This window comes from Cadophora gregata (genome assembly GCF_030347475.1).
Source record: "Cadophora gregata isolate MNR1 chromosome Unknown scaffold_4, whole genome shotgun sequence".
NCBI classification, from domain to species: domain Eukaryota; kingdom Fungi; phylum Ascomycota; class Leotiomycetes; order Helotiales; family Ploettnerulaceae; genus Cadophora; species Cadophora gregata.
Window position 1 is genome coordinate 2294624 of NW_026695927.1, and position 19186 is coordinate 2313809.

At 47.2% G+C, this 19186-nt stretch overlaps 11 protein-coding genes across 13 annotated transcripts; 9 read left to right on the forward strand and 2 right to left on the reverse strand.

Annotated features, from left to right (window-relative positions):
- Positions 1-957: 957 nt before the first annotated feature.
- On the forward strand, positions 958-2874 carry ONS95_010484 (uncharacterized protein; the record flags this gene model as incomplete). The annotated part of the gene is made up of 6 exons (XM_058504082.1): positions 958-1307; positions 1358-1619; positions 1669-2067; positions 2116-2436; positions 2486-2724; positions 2787-2874. The coding sequence occupies 6 exons, from the start codon at positions 958-960 to the stop codon at positions 2872-2874; spliced, it is 1659 nt and encodes a 552-aa protein (XP_058360795.1).
- Positions 2875-3570: 696 nt separating this feature from the next.
- Positions 3571-4185, forward strand: ONS95_010485 (uncharacterized protein; the record flags this gene model as incomplete). Its single annotated transcript, XM_058504083.1, has 2 exons — positions 3571-3653; positions 3720-4185. The coding sequence occupies 2 exons, from the start codon at positions 3571-3573 to the stop codon at positions 4183-4185; spliced, it is 549 nt and encodes a 182-aa protein (XP_058360796.1).
- A 123-nt stretch (positions 4186-4308) lies between these two features.
- ONS95_010486 (uncharacterized protein) lies at positions 4309-4641 on the forward strand (the record flags this gene model as incomplete). Its single annotated transcript, XM_058504084.1, has 1 exon — positions 4309-4641. The coding sequence occupies one exon, from the start codon at positions 4309-4311 to the stop codon at positions 4639-4641; it is 333 nt and encodes a 110-aa protein (XP_058360797.1).
- Positions 4642-6111: 1470 nt separating this feature from the next.
- ONS95_010487 (uncharacterized protein) lies at positions 6112-6908 on the forward strand (the record flags this gene model as incomplete). The annotated part of the gene is made up of 2 exons (XM_058504085.1): positions 6112-6132; positions 6222-6908. 2 exons carry the CDS (start codon positions 6112-6114, stop codon positions 6906-6908), a joined length of 708 nt encoding a protein of 235 aa, XP_058360798.1.
- Positions 6909-7346: 438 nt separating this feature from the next.
- On the forward strand, positions 7347-8013 carry ONS95_010488 (uncharacterized protein; the record flags this gene model as incomplete). Its single annotated transcript, XM_058504086.1, has 3 exons — positions 7347-7739; positions 7786-7836; positions 7891-8013. 3 exons carry the CDS (start codon positions 7347-7349, stop codon positions 8011-8013), a joined length of 567 nt encoding a protein of 188 aa, XP_058360799.1.
- Positions 8014-9231: 1218 nt separating this feature from the next.
- ONS95_010489 (uncharacterized protein) lies at positions 9232-9957 on the forward strand (the record flags this gene model as incomplete). Its single annotated transcript, XM_058504087.1, has 1 exon — positions 9232-9957. One exon carries the CDS (start codon positions 9232-9234, stop codon positions 9955-9957), a length of 726 nt encoding a protein of 241 aa, XP_058360800.1.
- A 544-nt stretch (positions 9958-10501) lies between these two features.
- On the forward strand, positions 10502-11331 carry ONS95_010490 (uncharacterized protein; the record flags this gene model as incomplete). Its single annotated transcript, XM_058504088.1, has 2 exons — positions 10502-10920; positions 10977-11331. The coding sequence occupies 2 exons, from the start codon at positions 10502-10504 to the stop codon at positions 11329-11331; spliced, it is 774 nt and encodes a 257-aa protein (XP_058360801.1).
- Positions 11332-11805: 474 nt separating this feature from the next.
- Positions 11806-13202, forward strand: ONS95_010491 (uncharacterized protein; the record flags this gene model as incomplete). Its single annotated transcript, XM_058504089.1, has 2 exons — positions 11806-12181; positions 12232-13202. The coding sequence occupies 2 exons, from the start codon at positions 11806-11808 to the stop codon at positions 13200-13202; spliced, it is 1347 nt and encodes a 448-aa protein (XP_058360802.1).
- Positions 13203-13333: 131 nt separating this feature from the next.
- Positions 13334-14779, reverse strand: ONS95_010492 (uncharacterized protein). Of its 2 annotated transcripts, XM_058504090.1 has the most exons (3): positions 14345-14779; positions 13682-14147; positions 13334-13629 (listed from the first exon to the last, which is right to left on the reverse strand). In XM_058504090.1, the coding sequence occupies exons 1-2, from the start codon at positions 14431-14433 to the stop codon at positions 13724-13726; spliced, it is 513 nt and encodes a 170-aa protein (XP_058360803.1). In that variant the 5' UTR covers positions 14434-14779; the 3' UTR covers positions 13334-13629; positions 13682-13723. The 2 variants fall into 2 exon arrangements, with proteins under 2 accessions (XP_058360803.1, XP_058360804.1); XM_058504091.1 differs by having other exon boundaries at positions 13379-14285; positions 14345-14451.
- An 88-nt stretch (positions 14780-14867) lies between these two features.
- On the forward strand, positions 14868-16346 carry ONS95_010493 (uncharacterized protein). Of its 2 annotated transcripts, XM_058504092.1 has the most exons (4): positions 14868-15017; positions 15075-15172; positions 15232-15909; positions 15956-16346. In XM_058504092.1, the coding sequence occupies exons 1-4, from the start codon at positions 14921-14923 to the stop codon at positions 16070-16072; spliced, it is 990 nt and encodes a 329-aa protein (XP_058360805.1). In that variant the 5' UTR covers positions 14868-14920; the 3' UTR covers positions 16073-16346. The 2 variants fall into 2 exon arrangements, with proteins under 2 accessions (XP_058360805.1, XP_058360806.1); XM_058504093.1 differs by having other exon boundaries at positions 14868-15172.
- A 387-nt stretch (positions 16347-16733) lies between these two features.
- On the reverse strand, positions 16734-17916 carry ONS95_010494 (uncharacterized protein; the record flags this gene model as incomplete). Its single annotated transcript, XM_058504094.1, has 3 exons — positions 17291-17916; positions 17016-17222; positions 16734-16871 (listed from the first exon to the last, which is right to left on the reverse strand). Exons 1-3 carry the CDS (start codon positions 17690-17692, stop codon positions 16734-16736), a joined length of 747 nt encoding a protein of 248 aa, XP_058360807.1. The 5' UTR covers positions 17693-17916.
- Positions 17917-19186: the final 1270 nt, after the last annotated feature.

Sequence of the window (19186 nt, forward strand, 5' to 3'; positions counted from 1 at the left end):
GTGAAGAATTGAGTAGCATTATGGACAAAATGTGCAGCAGTCATAACTACTCGATAAGCAATGAGCAAGCGGTACAGAGTAAATGCTCAGTAACAGTTGCTAATCTATCATATCGGCTTTTCCGTGTCCCTCTGCCTCTATCTTTTCAGCAGGGTCTAAAGGTTACGCTACCTACCATGCCAAGGGCGTTCCCCGCATCACCCCCATGTTCACCTCACATGCCTCGGTCTGTATCCCGTGCCCAGCCTCTTTCTCGTCACTTCAACTTTTTATCCACTTCAATCATTATCTTCATCCTCGCATGATTCGTACCCCGATATCAAAGAGGCTGGACAACGAACCGATTGGTCAATTGCACAACGAACAATCAATTCCTCCGGCGCCATGTAACAAACCATGACCCAGGGCTCTTGGCAGGTACCGTGGCAGCTTTCTATCCCACTTTTCCCCGCAGTCGGACATCTCGGTGAAGCTCTCGGCGATCTTCCTCTTTGCGATACGGAGCCGTGACTTGAAAGAATCATGGAATCCCCTGCCAGCCCGACATCTCCAACCATTGCCGGTGGTGACCGCTCACGATACCCGGCCCTACAAACTTTCAGCGCTCTCCAGGCTTTCCCAGCATGCTGGAATTTTGACGTCTTGGCAGATCAGCGCCGGTAACACTGCACGAGTAAGGTAAGCGACATGGACGAATAGCCTGTCTAGTCCATGGTCCGAGAATGGCAGATTGCCCCGATTGTTGTGCGGAAAGCTACAAAGACAGGAAAGGTGGGGGCAATTTACTTACCTATTTGCCTTCCAAGATAGCGAGGATGAGGGGTTGAACGGGCGGTATGAACTGGTCGTGGGTACCTCCGCGAGTATTTAAAGGTTAGGACTTTTCCCTCAAAGTAGATTGGAATCCAATGATCTCCCGAGCTCCTTGCAAAGACAATAACCTGCACAGCTCCCATCATGTTTTCCCTTGTGAGAACCATTCAATTGGCTTCGTTGCTCGCCATTCCAGCAGCTTGCCATCCTAGCCATGGCCACCACTCCAGTAACTCTAGTTATATCAAAAGTCTTCCAAAGTATGCTCAGAGTCTAATGACGGAGTCGATGGATTGGCTAGATGGGTATTATGATCCTTCGGCGGGGTATTTGTTTGATATCGGTTCTGCTTCCGCGTTGCGACATGAGACGAGGAGTTCTGCCTGGTATGCAGTTGGACTCCTGGCGAGAAATGAGGGAAAGGACGTTGAGTATGCGATGGATATTATCACCAATGTCATTGCTGGGCAATTCAAGGATCCAAAAGATCAATGGTGTGTTTTCCCCTCGCTTTTAGTGGCAGGGTCAAGACTAACAAGACCAGGTACGGAAATTATCAGCAAGAGCCAGAAGAGCCAACAGTTGGGACATCGGTCTACCCTGCGAAAATCTACAATTCGTGGGATCCAAATTGGAGAGGCTTTATTAGCACTGCGTTCATCGTTGGACTTGAGGAATTCGGTCACCTGATAACTCCAAATGTGACGACTTTGCTCCTGGAGTCTCTTTACAATGCTACGAAGGGTGACGAGTACCGAGTTGGTGGGGTTGATTCCGATAATCTTTACCCGGCTTACACCAACCCAGTAAGTGGTTCCTCCCCCAGCTCGCAAATACCAGCTAACATTTCTATAGTCTATCATGCGTGCCTTCGCAGCTGGATGGACAGGTCGTCGCCTCAATGAATCCAACATGACCATTTCCGGCGAGAACTACGCCAACGAGATCCTCGACCTGTTTAACCGCGCCGACACACTGTCCGAGTTCAACAGTGGAACTTACACTGGAGTCTCACTCTGGGCTCTTAGTTTGTGGGCAAAGTACCTCCCAGATGACTCCGTCATGAAGCAAAATGGTGCTCGCATGATGAAGAAGACTTGGGAAGCTGTCGGTGAGCTGTGGCATCCGGATTTGAAGAACATCGCTGGACCTTGGGATCGTTCGTATGGATTCGACATGAACAGATATTTGAGTTTAATGGCTTTGCATTTCTGGAGCATTATCGGCAAGGAAAATTCATCTTTGATTGAAAAGGTAAGGCATTCTCCCCTCGGTTTTTTGATCGAGTAACTAATAATTTAGGTTCCTACCCTTTCCCACGTTGCTGATTTCGGTTGGGGACCCCTCTTCGCCATTCTGGCCGAGTTTCAAAACTCCATCATCCCTGAGGACGTCGTTGAGAGACTCACCAAGTTCAGCGGCGAGCACACCTTTACCTCTTCAGCTTTCTCGCCTCCTTTCGATATCTACCCAAGAAATATCACTTCTTGGTTAGCACCCAATATCAGTATCGGAGCCGAGACGTTCAATGAAACTGTTATTGGTGGACCAGCTATCAACCCTAATACCTTCAACCCCGCAGTTATCCAGTGGAACACTGGCAGTGAGATTGGATTCATCAATGTAAGCTCACCTAACGCAGTAATCAGATAGCTTTACTGACATGAAATAGCTCCGAGCCACCGAGTCCTATGTCACAGCTGTAGCCACACCCTACACCTTGAATATCACCTACCCACTCGGAAACGCATCTTCAGTATTCTCATTCGTGGTCTCGGCTTTTAAGGAGAAGACAGATGTTTCGACTTGGGAGGATGTTCAAGGTCTCTCTGTCCATGTCTCCGGGAATGTTAATTCCACTTATGCTGTTGGATGGGCTGGAAGTTACGGTGGTGCTTATAAGCCAGTCAAGTAAGTCCTCGCTCAGCAAAGCCCTGATGGAATGGGGAAGAATTACTGCTAATGCTAAGCAGTGATTTTGAATTCTGGAACTTCACATACACCATGCCAGTGGGATTCGAGGGTGTACCCAGCTTGTTGCTTGAGCTTGAGTTCAAGTGACGAGATAATGATGTTTAATGATTTATGAGAAGGGGGGGATGGAATATAGACATGACTGCAAGAATTATAATTTACACAAGATATTGATAATACATCATCCATTTAAAACCACCAGCATTCAAGTTGGTTACACCAAGATAACACGTCATGTCAGTAGATAGGGTCAGAGAACCACCGGCAACGTTCCCGTCACTGCTTCCTTATTTCCGGCAGCCACATCCGCCACCACCACCACCCCCTCACTGACTCGGAATACGGAAACAACGGCTTCTAATTGAATCAACAAGTCAATCCAACAACATGTACTACAAATGAAGGAAGGTATCGCGACAAACTGGGGCCTGTGGGATGGCCGTCCATCCAATCATGCAACGCGGGGGTAATTGCGGAACTCCCCCGCATCTAACAACCTCCGTCTACTGTCGAGCTTCTTTACTTGCTGGTCACTGCATATGTTCCTTTGGTCCAACAACCCCTCATCATGTAAGCTTGGAATGGAGGAGGGGCAAGACGAGGGGGCTTAAATAAGAGGAGGTTGCTCCTGGTGAGAAATGGGTGGTCTTTCCTCAATTATTCCTCCTTTTCAATCGCAACTTTCTTCACTTCCGCTTTCTTCAGACTCCTTCCCATTTCTTCTCCTTCAGCTACACTCACAGCACCGCAACAGTCAAATCCAATCAAGCTTCACGATCTGCAATGGCAAGCAAAGGGAAGAGCACAGCCGTGACCAAAGATTACGGCAAACGAACAGCAATTGTTACGGGATCTGCACGGGGAATGTATGATATTCTCACCTGGTTTCACAAACGAGATCTCTCGAATATCAGCTGATCATTTCCAAACAGTGGAAAGGCAATTGCAATCAGACTAGCTGAAGATGGCTTCGACGTCTGCATAAACGACATTGCAGCAAATAAGGCCGGGATTGAAGAAGTACTTCCTCCCTCACCCACTTATCCCAAATCTCCAAGAGTATTCTTCGAAACCAGCAGACTAACCTCTTCCTCCTCTAAGACCGTCAAAAAAATCCAGTCCCTCGGCCGCTCCTCCTACGGACACGTCGCGGACGTCTCCAAACTTTCTGAAGTCGAAGCCCTGATCGCAGCTTCCGTCAAGAACCTCGGCCCGCTCAACGTCATGATCGCCAACGCGGGTATCGCGCAGGTGAAAGCACTGCTGGATTTGAGCGAGGATGATGTGAGGAGGATGTTTGAGGTTAATGTGTTTGGCGTGTTTAATTGCTATAGTGCGGCAGCAAAGCAGATGATTAAGCAGGGTGGTGGAGGTAAGATTGTGGGTGCTGCGAGGTAAGGTCCAGTTTGGTATTATTCTGTCCTCCCGTTCCATCTTGGGAAAACCCGGCCATTTCTTTTCGAGTTCTGGTCCAAATGGTTCTGACTCCCCCACAGTATCGTAGCATTCAAACCCTTCGCCATGCTCTCCCACTACTCCGCATCCAAGTTCGCCGTCCGCGGCTTCACCCAAGCCTTCGCCATGGAGATGGCCGAGCACAAAATCACTGTCAATGGCTACGCGCCAGGTATCGTCGGCACAGCCATGTGGGATCTGATTGATGAGGAGCTGGGCAAGAAATCAGGTGTCAAGAAGGGTGATACGATTAAGAAGTATTCGGAGGATTTGATTGCTCTGGGGAGAACGAGCGTACCCGAGGATGTGGCGAAGACGGTCAGTTACTTGGCGAGTCCGGATAGTGATTATATGACGGGGCAGACGCTGGTTATTGATGGGGGGATTATTTTTACTTGAGGGGAGGATTGTTTTTACTTGAGTTTAGATGTAATATGGGGGAACTGTTGTGGAGATTATTTTGGCTTGGAAAGTGTTGGGTCCGAGTGGGAAATCATTTTTGCTACTTTCGTTTCAAGGCGCCCCCCAATTTTGTACCACTTTCAAGCTCTTTTCATACTCTTTAAGCCATTGATCATCAGTTCCATTGGTAGTTGCCAATGCCCTTTTTACTGCCTGGCCGGTGACTTCGATAAATGCGAAGCTGTCGCAACTTATATTGGAGTGCTGACTGCTGATGTCCGAGGGAGGAATTTAGAGATCAGACACGACCTCCAGAGTATGGCCATCCTCATTCATGATTATCCGTTCAAGTCACTTGTCACAGATATCGTCGAGCTTCAGCGCCATGGTGTTCCCAACCAGCAGCCTTGAGATTTTTGAGGGTCTGCTCAAAAGCACGACCCTCGTAAAAAGGGCAATGCTGGAGTCCTTCTGACTTGGAGAGTTAAGCGAGAGCCGCTGCCCCGCTCTTCCGAAGAAATGAAATGACTTCCATTTCCGGAGAATATAAAATACAGTTGGTGTGAAGTTCTTGACAATTGACAATGTCTTCAATGTGTCGTTTTCTTGCTCTTTGTCTAATTGCTCTTGTAACTTGGGCGATGCGACCCAGGTAGAAGCAAGTGATGAGTGCACAAAGTGTGCTTGTTTACTTTCCGACTAGGGTCTTGACCAGCTATGTTTGGTGGCATACAACACAATTCTGTGTCCAGTCACCTCCTATACCACTATCTTAAAGACCTAAATGATTAAGTAGGGGAACTTGGGTATGCTCCATGGCTAGTCTGACTTTGAAATTAGAAGTGGACCATTTGTGGGTGAAGCTGGCTGGCTGAACATAACATATCAATTTCAACCATCTCTTTCTATACTACTTTCTCAAAACCTACATGCATAAATCTAACCAGAAAAATACAGTAGCTTGGGTTTTGAGTATTTGGCCATTAAAAACTTCCCCAACTTCATGAATCTGCTCAAGCCTGGTTTCTTTCGCGTTACCAGGAAGCTCAATCATCCACGTCTTCAGAGATCACACGGAAGATCTACCCCAAACAACTATTATCATTGCTAATAATATGCAAGAAGTATACTATTAAGTCTGATTTCAGCAAGGCTATCCCTTCAACTACATTAGTATCGCTCAATCCTAGGGCGTGTCCTCGCGGGACAGCTCACCTAAGCCCAGCCGCTTTGGCATCCGTTCACCTCAATTCACCTTCCCGAGATCGCAACCCACAACCCCCATATCGGCCTCCAAGCCTCTTCTTTCTTGTTATTATTCTCAATCAACAGTTGTTAACTCAATATAACCTTGATTAGCCTTGATTAACCTTGATTATATTTATCTCACAAGCAATTGGTTTCCTGAATCCTAGTTACAACCAACCCTTTGCAACCAAGCACACATCAACAAAACTTACAGCCATCATGTCAACCAAAATTCTCTCAGTCACCAAGCTCATCCCTAACAAAGGTTCCATACTTCAGGGAAGAACAAACCTTTCCCTCATTTCAATACCAATCCTAACCATTCACAGCTCCGTGTTGCGAGAAAACCCCAGATTTTTGCGGCAAGCACGACCGACTCGGATTCCACCAAGCGATGCAAGAAGATACCTTTCCGACGTGCCGATGCTGCAGCAAAATGGGTTGGAGAGAAGGTCCGCGCGGTGTTGAAGGCAAAGCACCTCATCGAGGTCCGCTGGAACGAAATCGACGATGAGGTATATGCCACTGCGGAGAATGCTGCGAAAGAACTCGAACGAGTCTACGTGGCGGAGAGCACCACCACCGATGAATTCCAAAACCTCATCCGTACCATCAAAGTCTCGCGAGCCAACCTATCGAGAATCGAGCCAAAGCCCAAGCCAATCCCTTACAAGGTTCGACCGGTCGCAGAGACAATGAGCATTGCCGCCAGCAAATGGCTTTCAAAGATGATGATGAAGCGGGACAAGCCAAGGGGTACGTTGAAGAACAGAGATATTGTTATTAGGGCGGAGTTTGGAACGAAGGAGGTCAAAGAGTGGACTTGGAACGATGACACGGAAGGGGAGAGTTGGGAGGACTTTGGAATCGAGCAGCAACATGCAGAGATTGGATGGGACGAGATATGCTACAGAGAAAAGCCATCCGTCAAGGCTGTTTCGTGCTTTCAGCCATCGCGCCTTAGATGGTCATTGACCGTTCGTGAGGAGCGAGCGAGAGCCGAGTTGGTTGGGTAAGAACTTTGTACGAACTAGGATAGTTCCTCAATGCAAGCTGAATACGGTGAACCCATCATCTTCCAATTCGTGTCACATGTATTTTGCGTCAACGTTGTCCAATTTTGGTACCTTTTTTCGATTGCCGCTATATTGGCGCGTTGTTGAACCAAACTCCTACCTTCCAGTTCAAATAACAATTCTAGGCTATTGTTACGTCGACAGGGCTAATTTAGTAGCATCACATATCATGTACAATTTTATAAAAGCTTGGCTGGTTCCTTCAACTGTCTTTCTTCTTCGAGCAACCACTTCTCACTCCCATATACTATTCTACCTCAGTTAACCATATATCCTCACTCTTGTCTCACATCTCCACATCCACTTTCACTTCCTCCAAACCCACACCAGACATACATCAATCAACAACTTTAACTTCTGAGCCTCACCGTTCTCGAGATGTCTGTCTCTACCAGCATCAGCAAGAAGGCAGAGTGCGAATGCCCACCCGCTGCCATGGGCAAGATACCCGACTGGGCCGACTACGAAGAAGACGTCGTGGAAGGCAGAATCAAGGACATGGATGAACCATTGCCTTCCCGTGAGCCTGCGAGAGACGAATCTTCTCCAGAGCCACAGATTGGAGATGACTGCTCGAATTCATCTTCACTGTGCACCACTATCGCACCAGCCAACCCCGACTACGAGAGACTGACGGCAATGTTGAGGGCTAGCGCTGCTGCTAATCAAGCATCGCTCCTGCCACCACGCGGACTTAACCCGACCGCTCCTGCCTTCGTGATGAGAGTCACACCTCCCAATCCACTGATTCAAGCCAAGGAGAAGGAAGTCGTAAGTACCCATCGACTTCACGAACCACTCAAAGCTAACAGAACAGGACAACAAGCTCCCACAAGCAGACAGTCGATGGGCTGAGTGCCAAGAAAAGGTACGGGTGTGGTAGTTATCATGTTCAACAAAGCATTGCTGACACATTGACTAGGGAGATATCCAAGGTCAAATCGACCTCATTGTGGCAGGATTTGTACCACAATCAAAGGAGGACGACATCCAGAAGTGGATCGATTATATCGTCGATATACCCTCTCTCAAGGACCGCATCTAAGCTTGGCAGGTTCAAAAAGGTTTCGTACTGCTTTCCTGTACGATCCTGTATTCATCTTTCCTCGGGAATGAGGATTATATGATGTACGCCACACTTGGGACCACAGAACGAGAAGGCGTCGAAGTAATGATTTATTGGAAATGTGTTACTGGATGAAGGCTTCTGGTTTAATGAACTTCAGATTGATCATTTGTATAACTCGAAGTTCCACCATGTTCTTAAAGTGCCTTGACAAGTCTTTTGGTCTCTTAACTTCCCAATATACTTCCTTGTCGACAATGTCAACAAAGCCCATCTGCCTAACACTGCTCGAAGCTGCATTAAAGCAAGAGAGAATGCAAACGTTGAAGATATACTTGAATGTTCACCGAATTTTTTATGCCAAATTGACGGAATTTCGGGAATAGCTGGTGTGCGTCACTCTCTAAGCCCGCCGTTTTAGCGTCTCAAATATTCAAACCCTCGCTTAATTTTGGAAGCTGCGAACGCGAGGACATCGTCAGTGTGCCACGTGACCGTCCCGGCCATTGACCGCTGACTCGGGGTTAGGGCCAGGGCATTCATTTGGTGGTGGTGGTGTTTTGAAAGCCAGCATTGCAGAGTTCCTTTCCTGAAAGCTGGTTCAACAACTGTGAAATCTCGGAACTGTACTGTACCAAGTGAAGGGGGCCAGGTCGTGGCGACCTGCTGCGAGGCCCTTATGCATCCGAGGTGAAGGCATGCACGGATGTTTGGTAGGACTTGCCATTTCTCTGCCAACTGGCTACAAAGTCTTAAACCTGTGACTGGATTCAAAGTATTCTGAATGCCCATGAAAATCAGGAACTCTCCAAATACTTCAAGACCGCTTTTTCATCTGACTCCTCCCCAGCTGTGCTTGTTAATGAAACAAGAAGCCATACAGAGATACAGAAACAATATATAGGTCAGCCCAGAAACCAAGCGCAACACCACTAAATTTCTCGTCCAGCTGTACCAGCGACAGTACCTGGACGTATCTGAACAAGGTCGGACGATTACCCATATTGTAGCCTGAATCTCCCGTGAAATTCAATCCACACAAAGACTGGCAAAAGTGAGCGTCTTACTATGATGTGAAAATCAGGCCAACATGTCCTTGAAATTCACCAAAGAGTATAAATTGCCACATCTTCGAATTTCTGAATATCCTCAGCGTCAGCGACACCTCTTGATAACCGCTGAATTCGAAGAGCAAATATGCGTCGCAGCGCCAGTAACAAAGAGAACATTGCCCCCAAGGCACTTACTGAGCAACCAGACAATCCTCGACAAAACAGGTGTGAGACAGGAGACTTTGAGAAGACCGATGGATTTGTGGAAGTCAGTCCTGCTTCTGGCAACAACCAGATCGACCAAAGTCCAAGCTCAAACTCGAGAGGCACGACAAGCACGATCATCAACAAGGGAAGAGACGTTGACAGAACGGACGATATACAAGACTTAGAGATGGCCGAGAGTGATTTAGATGGTGTGGGAAGCATGGAGAGTATGCATATGGTCGGTCTTGACGACGTTGGCTTAGAGGAGTTGTTGGAGATCGAGGAGGAAAATCCTGACGACCTTGGGCCGCTTGATGCACCAGATCGACCAATTACACCATTCGAAGGCGAGTCATTCAGAGGTCAACCACTCGCTGAAGTTGATCCTAATGATCTTCCCGCTCCACTGAAAGTCAACAAGTCTTCTTACTTTTCGAAAGACAATCCGATGAAGGCCGAAGCACAGTTTGAAGACGTTCCAGATGACTTGGATGACTGGTTCGAGGAAGGTGAGGTGGATGAAGACGGGATCCGACGAGAGGAAGTCGAAGTGTCTTTTGCGGAATGGAATCTTGAAAGGCACCCTAGGTTTGGCAGATACCGAGTCAAGACTGTCAGCGGTCTTCGTGTCTCCTGGACCATCGACGACTACTACACCGATTGAATTGGTTTCCAAGCTCGACAAACATCACCTGTTCGAAATTTGCAAAAGACACGAATTAAAGCAAGCTGACGCAATGGAACAACGTAGGGCGGATCATGATGGAAAGTTGGATGTGCAGAACGGAAGTCATCGATGGATGTTTCGGCGTCATATTCATCATACTGGGTTATTTGGAATAGGAATGGAATACCCTCGTTGCGCGAATGTCTTACCTTTGAGACGTGAAGTGATTCCAACTCCATTATTTCATTTACATACATGCAAGCTGGGACGTATTGAACCAGCTTTAAGAGCATGCCATTTCTTTTCTTTCTCATATAATTTCATAAGCGCGAAATTTTATTCTGGACCGAAGCAAATAGTCCGCCCTCATTAGTGTGGCCCACCCAGAATCTAGCTTCATGGACCACCAAATCTGTGGCCCTCAGTCCAGAAGCGAATCGAGTGCACAGGATTTTTCAATTTTCCTGTCAATTGTTCTTCATGATAATTAATCCATCTTTCTGACACACAATCTCAGAAGTATTACAACGATAACAGTACAATGGCAACCAACCGTCCTGGCTCATCCGGCTTTGCCGATGATTTCTCTGAAGCAACCAAGTCAGCCCATGTCGATAGCATGGACTTTTCAAGGCTAAATACCAGCGAATATCCTGATCCCGATTCAGCGTTCTCCAAAAATCCATATCCTTATAGAAAATCAGACCGCCAATCACCAATCCCCGAGGCTCTCGTGGAAGCATTCGCTTTTGGAAGCGACAACCCCACTGCCGACAGCTCTGAGTCCATCGAAGCAGAGGATGATATCTCGGTCGATGTCACCCATGAAAAGAAATTCAGGCTTGAAGAAGACCCTATGTATGATATGGAGTATTCCGATAGCAATACTGCTGCTGAGCTCGCGGTAGAGACAGAAGACAACTCTGGTGACCTCAGGGGAGCGATAAAACCCAACTACAGGTGGGTTTATGTGAACTTACTCAAACTTACTTTAGCTAACCATCCATGACAACAAGATTCTCCTCTTGGACGAAAGGCCTCTATGCACATATAGACCAGCAATACTTTCGCTACTTGGATGGCGCGGGGGCTGTCGAACAACCACCACCCATGATTGGCTGTCACGTTAGGTACCCATTTAGCTATGGCCGATATCTGGAGCAGCGAAGAACACCATTCGTCGCATTCGAGGTGACACATCTTGTACTTCAGCCTCTCAATGGAAAAGAAGTCTCTGAGATGAGAAAGCACGGCATCAATGTTTCGAGGGCTCGAGTCAGCTGGGGTGAATGGCAACTTGTGCGTGACAAGAGATTGAATGCTCACAGATGCATACCCAGTAGCCTTCGCAAAGCCTGGTCGATGGAATGATTTGGTCACTGGTCGTTAGAACTGGAGGCAATTGAGCTGCACTGGAGATAGGTTTCCCTTCTGCGCTGAACGATTGGTGCCCACGTCAGCTCGCTTAATTGTTCTTGTCAACATTCGGTTTCGCTCTGGACTGTTCGTGCTGATTATGGGCAATGGAGGCCAAAACTTGATGTATATCCTCGATTTTATTATTTTTCTTGATAGTAATTCACTCTTCTGACAGTCATCAATTAGAATAGTGATTGTGCGATGCGTGCTGCTCACTCGAGAATTCGCCCCGCTTCTCGTCTAGAACGTTTTAGCGCCACCCAATGAGGCTGAAGGTCGACGAGGAACTTCTCCCGGCGAGAATATTTCTCGACTTCATAGACTTTGTTATAACTTCACTCTTATCGAGAGTAGATCTGCTATCCTGTCATTACATATCTCACCAAAAGTATCAACTAAAGCTCATCCTCGACCTTTATCGCAACCATGGGGTACTACGACGACTGCTCACCGAATATCTTAATGAAGGCGTTTATGGTTCATCGTGCAGACAGAGCGATTCGACTTGTTAAGGAAGATCAGGAGCATCAACATGTTTTGGAACAAGAACTTGCTCTTGTCGTTGCCAGCAGAGATCCTGATACTACCAAATGGGCCGCCAAGATCGGTAAGAAAGAGAAGAAGATGAACAAGAAGGAGAAGAAACACCTCATCTACGAAAAATTCGGAATCGAAATCGATAAAATGCTAGAGAATGGTGCTAGTTTGAAGGAATGTACCGACTTTGCAATGGCGAACAGCAAAAGGGGCAAGATACCAGTTCCAATTCAGATGAAGCTGGAAGCTGCATTCCCTCCTCCAGGTACTCCGCTTCAATATGGTCTCATTTCACTGATACTGATCTATCCGCAGGAAAGGAATCGTTGGAAGTCCGTGAAAGGGACAAAATCTCCGACCCGACGGAAGCGGTGGTCGATGATCTTGATGGGACTGCGGAGATCGCTGAGCTGAAATCCATTCTCCTATCCTCCATCCAAGGCCCGCCCTCATATATCTCATATCAACCACCACCAGTTACATTATGTGAAACACGACGTGAGCAATTCGGCCCAGTCCCGACCAACATCGACCTGTTACGTAAGGTATATGAGCGACGAATATTCCGGCCTCCAAGCAAACCATCCGAGGAAGCAGTGAAGACGTGGGCAGCAGATACCTGGGAAGTTCTATACTCATCAGAAAATGTGTCTGGCTGGGCTTTCGAAGTTGCGCTGGGTGTGCATGAGTTGTATACGAAGATGGCTGCAGCGCCAGAGATCTTGATTGCCAAGCGTGCTGAATTCGGCCTTAGATATGCAGCAGAGACGGCAAAGCACCATGGAGAGATGTGTGCTAGATGTGCAGCTAAAAATTCTTCCGCAAGAAGCAACTCGGTCATCTCCAATGATCTCATACCACTATCGCAATTGAGTTTGGAGACCACTTCCGACAAGATCGCTGGAGATGTGGTAGTTCCGAGTAACAGCATGTCTCTACAAGAATCAGCGTCAGCCTCTAATCAAAACTTTGATCACGAAGAAGCAGGAGCGTCTCAGATTATGGCTGGCAAGGACGAAAAGACGGTCGTGGGAGAACGAGCAGGCGCTACTGAAGAGCCTCCTCCTCCTGTTCCTATGACTGATAGGGTGGTTACGAGGTATTATTGCCATACTGCTGGTGAGCGTACTTTGCAAGAGTTCCCACAGTTCAGGAAACTTGCCCGCTCCAAGGTTTTCAGCGAGAGTTGTTTGAGAATCCAACACTCGTACAGTGCTGGAAGGATTTCAGTGGCTGAGGATTGCGCAATATGTGTGGTAGAACCAACAGCGGTGAGGAACTTCTGAAGGTACAACCCTTGGCTGAGGTTGAATAGATGGTTATGAAGATACGTGATATAACAGAGCCATATCTGGTGTGGGCATTATGGACAGTTATAAATGATATTGTAGACAGGATATGCTCTCAGCAGAAATCAGGCAGGTCAAATTATTATCAAAATAAGCTTCATCAGCTTTCTCTTTGTCTACTCCAGCAACACAGACGAAGAGAGAAAAATCACGTGGGTCAAATTTCAACCATCAATTTACTTCATATTTGGACCACATGCTTGACAAGCAGCTACCCTGTCTGCTAGACCAATATAGCGTATGTATCGATCGCTTCAGTTCCAGATCAATCCTAATCCACAGTCCAGCAATAACCAGTATAATGAAATTTCTCGCAACATGCCACGTAAGCTCCAGTGTCGAAGTTTGAACCATCTTTCGAGCACTGTCATGGTCAGTTCAGTACGCGAGAAAGAACGAGAGCGACCAGGACGTACCTCCGCCGCTTTAGCGAAGTAATCCATATCAAGAAGGGCTTTTTACAGCTCGCAGCACCTGTTCGTGATCCGGGGGTGGTTCGCGCCCTTGTAATAGCATCCGCAGTGGAGGTTGGAGGCGAAGATGGAACTGGACATTGCCAAGACCGAAGCTACCTTGAGGAGGATTGAATACTGCATTTCGTAGAAGTTCTGAGAGTTACTGGTGACTTTAAATTGAATATAATGATGAGGATATTGAGTCTGCTTGCGAAAAGGACAGAGGTATTTATAGTATGCCAACAAGTTCCTGTGTCTGCTACAGACAAGAGAATACGAAATGATCGTCCCTTCGGCATGGAACAAAATGTAGTACTGATAGGACGATCCGTATTCATTTGAAAGAACGGAGGTCTGTGGAGCTAGAAATATTGCAGGATCCGATGGCTGGACACGCCAAGTTCTGAAAATAACGGGCTGCCAAAATCTGCCATAAAACAACATTATTGATATTGGAATACGATTGATATGGACTTTGATGTGGACATAACATTGCAGCTCCTACGATTATCCTCAGAAACAGCAAGACTGGTATTCAGCCTATGCTGACCTCCACTTTGTGCTCCTGTAGTAACTCGTTGGAGATCGCAATTTCTGTGCAAAACTGTACTATAGTGTACTTACAGCCACAGTAAATCTTTTCCTCGAGAGTGCCAGTTGAGAGCAATGTCAGGAACACAACAGACTGAACGATAAGCAGAGGTAACCTCCATCTCCCAGCACTTTTTGCAAATGGAATTGAAGATAGAGTGCCAGAATGCCGTGTGCTGAAGATTAATATAAACACAAATGAGAGAGAATCCACAGATGAATAGATCTCCAAAGAATGAGTAACAAAGATTGACCGCATAATATCAATTGATGTGGGAAAACGAGGAGATCTCAGTCACCGATTTTGGGAGAGGACTGTTTCGGCATACGATTTAGACGCAGCGAAATCCATTTCCAACGATCATGGGTATTCGGAAGGCGATCAAGAATCGGCAGCCACTTATGTACGAATAGTCACGTACGAGTTGATGGATATCGGATCTGGTATTGAGAGTGGGGAGAAACCACGACCACACGAGAAAAGGGGTTCGGCAAGCAGAGTCTTGGCATGTGCTTCAGTGTCGTGATGTCACCAAGCTGGAAGGCACTACTACATCGCGAAAGCCTCTCAATGCCTCAACTACTCCACGTCCAATACAGCCCGTTCCAATGCCCGAAGAAACGCCCAAGATGACACAATCGACCAAGGATATCCTGTTGAGGGTCAGGAAAATGGTTCCGCCAATGCTCGAAAAGTTCCACAAAGGTACGAGGTATTCTGCTGTGAACGCTGCAGTACTCGACCGAGTCTGACAGCACAAAGGACAGATGGGGAGAGTAGCAGTAATAGGAGGCAGTGAGGACTACACCGGCGCACCATACTTCTCTGCCATGGCCAGCGCACGACTGGGTGCAGATATGGTGAGCAGACCTATGCTCGTAATTACCCCGCCATGGACCCTACTAACAGACATTGGCAGAGTCATGTAATATGCGAACCTCAAGCCGGACAAGTGATTAAAACTTATTCCCCGAACCTGATGGTACATCCATTGATGCGGCAATCGACGCACGCTAGCAGCTCCGACTCTGCTTCCTCAATCGCAAAGGGCATAATCGATATGCTACCCCGCCTCCACGTTCTGGTTATTGGGCCTGGGCTAGGACGAGATCAACTGATGCAGGATACGTGTGCCAAAGTCCTTGAAGCTGCACGAAAAGAGAATATGCCCTTTGTGTTGGATGCTGATGGGCTGAACTTGGCACAAACCAGACCAGAGTTAGTACAAGGCTATCGGGAATGCATATTGACCCCAAATGTTGTGGAATTCGGGCGACTTTGTAAGAGTAAAGGGATCGACACATCTGACTTAGAAGGTGGAAAGGGAGCAGAGAAGCTGTCCAAGGCATTCGGCGGCGTTACGATCATACAGAAGGGCGCAAAGGATTATATTTCGAATGGTGAGCAGACGTTTATTAGCGATATTGAGGGAGGCTTGAAACGGAGTGGTGGGCAGGGGGATACCTTAACGGGAAGCCTGGCGACTTTTCTAGGGTGGAGAAAGGCATACCTGGACAGGCTATGGGACCACGATGGGGACCTGGACGCTGCAGAACTGCTGGCTTTGGCTGCCTTCGGGGGAAGCTCTATCACAAGGGTATGCGTGCCCCATCCTGCACAATACCTCTGCTGACACAGTACAGGAATCCTCACGGCTAGCATTTGCGAAGAAGGGTAGGAGTTTGCAAGCAAGTGACCTGACAGATGAAGTTTACGTCGCGTTCACAAATCTATTCGAAGGCCCTGGACCGAAGCTATAGATCCGTCAGCGGAATATAAACAGAATGTCAACTCCAATACGATCGAAGATTGCTGCCCAGCACCGTCTGCTCTCCAGTTCCGAAGCAAATCTCTGGCACAAATAAATTTCATTGGCAACCTCGAGAATTATAGCCAATTGCGCTATTAAAGAGAATCAAAAGCAGCTTGGTTCAATTTAAAGCTATTTCCTGAGGACAGTGATGAGTTCAGTGTGTCTCGTGGCGCAATGGGGGATAAATCAAGGGAGATCTGACTACTAGCATGGGGACGGATTGTTTGCTAATACTGTGCAGAAAGAGCACAGGTAGAAGGACTGGGAGTATACACCTTAGGCTTAGGAAATCGATCTGCCTGTTGTGTAAATGGATGGATACAAGAGAGGATAAAGCTTAGCTGAGAAGCGGCCGAGGCGTGCATAACATCCAGTCCGATATGCCTCCGTACACGAAAGTTGCGTCCGCGTATGGGACAGTACATCTAAGATTACACCAGGACACATGATTCGATTCGTGACCTCAATCCCGTACAGAGAAGACCTATTAGCCAAAGACAAGTTTCATTGAAGGTAGTGGAGTCGAGTAAGATTAGAATCTCTCTTACTTCTCATCACAACCAGATACCCAAGAACGCCTGTAGGACACAAAATCCGTAGTCCGGCTGCTAGGCTGATGGTGATAGACCAAACTCCTTCGCAGCACCAATGATAACTTCTACAACCTTTTCCGGCATGCTCAGCATAGGCATGTGTCCAGCAGCACATCTCTCCATCCTAGATCCTGCCAATGTTGCAAGTTTTGTCTGGTTTTCTTCACGTTAGCATGGATTCGCTTCAAAGTCTGAAGGTCGGATTGGGACACTAAGCTTCGACTGAAGAACTTGAGCCTTTGCATCCGGGTTGTAATACTGCGCGATTTTTCTAGGGAAATATCGAGAAACTGCTACCTGCCACTCGAATGGAACACACTCATCCTTCTCACAGATCAGATACACACTTGGTGCATCCCGGAACCCCGCATACTCAGTAGTCAAACCCCAACCTTTGGCAGGTTGGCATCGTAGTTCCTTTATCCACTTCGCCGTACTCTCCTCATCCATATCATTGAATAGAGTGCTTTTAGGATCAATGCAGTGCGTTTCTCCCGTATCATTCTGCGTCGGTTAGATCAAATCTTTCAATGATCTCCTCAAATCTTGGATATGAGTACATGCCCACTTACATTCACAACAAAAAACGGCGGATCCACATGCTCATAACCAACCTCCACAAACGCTGCGCTCAAGAACACATACCCCACAACACCACCCTTCATTCCTCTCTCAGATCTCGTTTTCTTACTCAAGTCCTTGACGGCAGCTGTTCCTAAAAACCCACCTGCGGAATGCATCACCATGACAATGTCCTTCTGCTCGGTCTCGATAAGCTGTACAAGTTTGCTGCGGATGAATTCTTCGTCATCGTGCATGCTTGGGTTTCCGGGAGATCGGCAGCCTGTACTGCGCAGTGGGATGGTGGTGGTTGTGTAGTTCTGAGATTGGAGATTGGAGGAGACGTCAGAATAGACTTTGGGGCCAACCCAGAGGCCGGGGATGAGGACGATATGTGGTTTCGGGTCTGACATCGTGGGCTGTATGGTCTCTATGTTGGAAATTATGACTGAACTTAGATAGGTTGCTTGAAAGTGTACACGCCTACATGTATGGAAAACTCCTCCGGTATTTGAATGACCGAGACGTTCGGGATAGGGCCTTCGGGAGGAAGCCACAATACATGCACCAAGCGTTGGTAAATCCAGGGCTAGTATTCTATTCGATATTGATACGAATGTAAAAGCCCTAGATTTCTGGAAGCCGAGCCTGGAAAGCGGTGTGTAGTCTTTTCACCTGAAGCGGCTGAGATTCCGCGCGAGCTTTAGTGCTGACCGACAGGTCTGCTAAGAACGCCACTTGCATATCACTTGCAAAAGGCTAGCCTGCCCCGTGAAGCAGTCTGCTTCAGTGGTTGATTTGTGTTACTGAAACTACTTGATCTGTCTTAGTTTAGGTTTTTGGGTTTACCAGATGCAGACCTGCCTGTTACTTTCCTTTGTTGACTCTCGCTTACAACGTTAGGGGCAGATCTTGGCATCATATGCTTTCCAAATAACGGTCCTTGAAACTCTAACCCGGGCAGGTGGCTATCATTATGCTAAGATTGGACATATGTCAAAGACATAATAGGAATACAAAAAATCCTCCTGGAAATGAAGCAAGCCCAGTGGCCCTCGTCATCCAACACAGAGAAGCTTGGGTTTTGACAATCAGAATCGCCATCTCAAGCATTACTCTTCTCTGCTCTGACATGTGCCGATATCCCGACCTTTGATCGATTCAAAAGATCTCAGAGAGCGTATAATTGGAGAGTTGTTTTAGCAAAAGCTTGGAACGTCTTGGAAAGCTTACTTCGACACCGTTGCTAGACTTTACAAGCCTATAAAGAATCTTCCTTCAAGCTCAACTCATTCTCTATGCCGTTGCTGGGTGGGCAATAGGATAAATGGTCAAAATGTTGTGAGAATTTTCCCAGGAAAGTCTATAAGGTTTCGAAGATCCTGGTCGTGGATTTCGCTAACGTTTTGAGTGTGGAATGACATGCGTAAAAGAGTGGATCTTGTGGGAGGAGTTTCCCTTATGGAGTGGTAAGCCTCAATTCGAGTTTGATGAGCCTGATCGCAGACCATATGTGAGACAGGCTGGGGCGTACTGATGGTGTATTAGAAGTTCAATGTTGTTGCCATGGGGTTCTCCCGTAGAGTGAAGTGGAAGATATTGCACACGGTTTTTGCTGAAGCATACCTGACAAGCGATTGGTGGCACTTCCCTAATCTTCATATGGGCAGAATAATTGTTCTGGATGGTCACTATCTCGTGTAGTCAGCTTGTTTCGATTTTCATGTGGCTGACGATCCGCTTTGTATTTCCCGACACACAAAGTTTCGAAAATCATCATCAGCCAGCCAATCACAGTCCTCCACTGACTCCCAAGATGGATTATGAGAAGTCGTAAGCGAAACTATGTGGTATTTTCTGTATGATGAGCGTCCAAATGGTCAGTTATAATGATGTGAGGTATGGGT

Coding starts and splice junctions, on each gene's coding strand:
- ONS95_010492 (XM_058504090.1), bottom strand. CDS start 14,433: ATGGAGGTTACCTCTGCTTATCGTTCAGTCTGTTGTGTTCCTGACATT. Junction 14,148..14,344: donor GGAAAAGATTTACTGTGGCT/GTAAGTACACTA, acceptor GTTTTATGGCAG/ATTTTGGCAGCCCGTTATTT.
- ONS95_010493 (XM_058504092.1), top strand. CDS start 14,921: ATGCCCGAAGAAACGCCCAAGATGACACAATCGACCAAGGATATCCTG. Junction 15,018..15,074: donor GCTCGAAAAGTTCCACAAAG/GTACGAGGTATT, acceptor GACAGCACAAAG/GACAGATGGGGAGAGTAGCA. Junction 15,173..15,231: donor CACGACTGGGTGCAGATATG/GTGAGCAGACCT, acceptor AGACATTGGCAG/AGTCATGTAATATGCGAACC.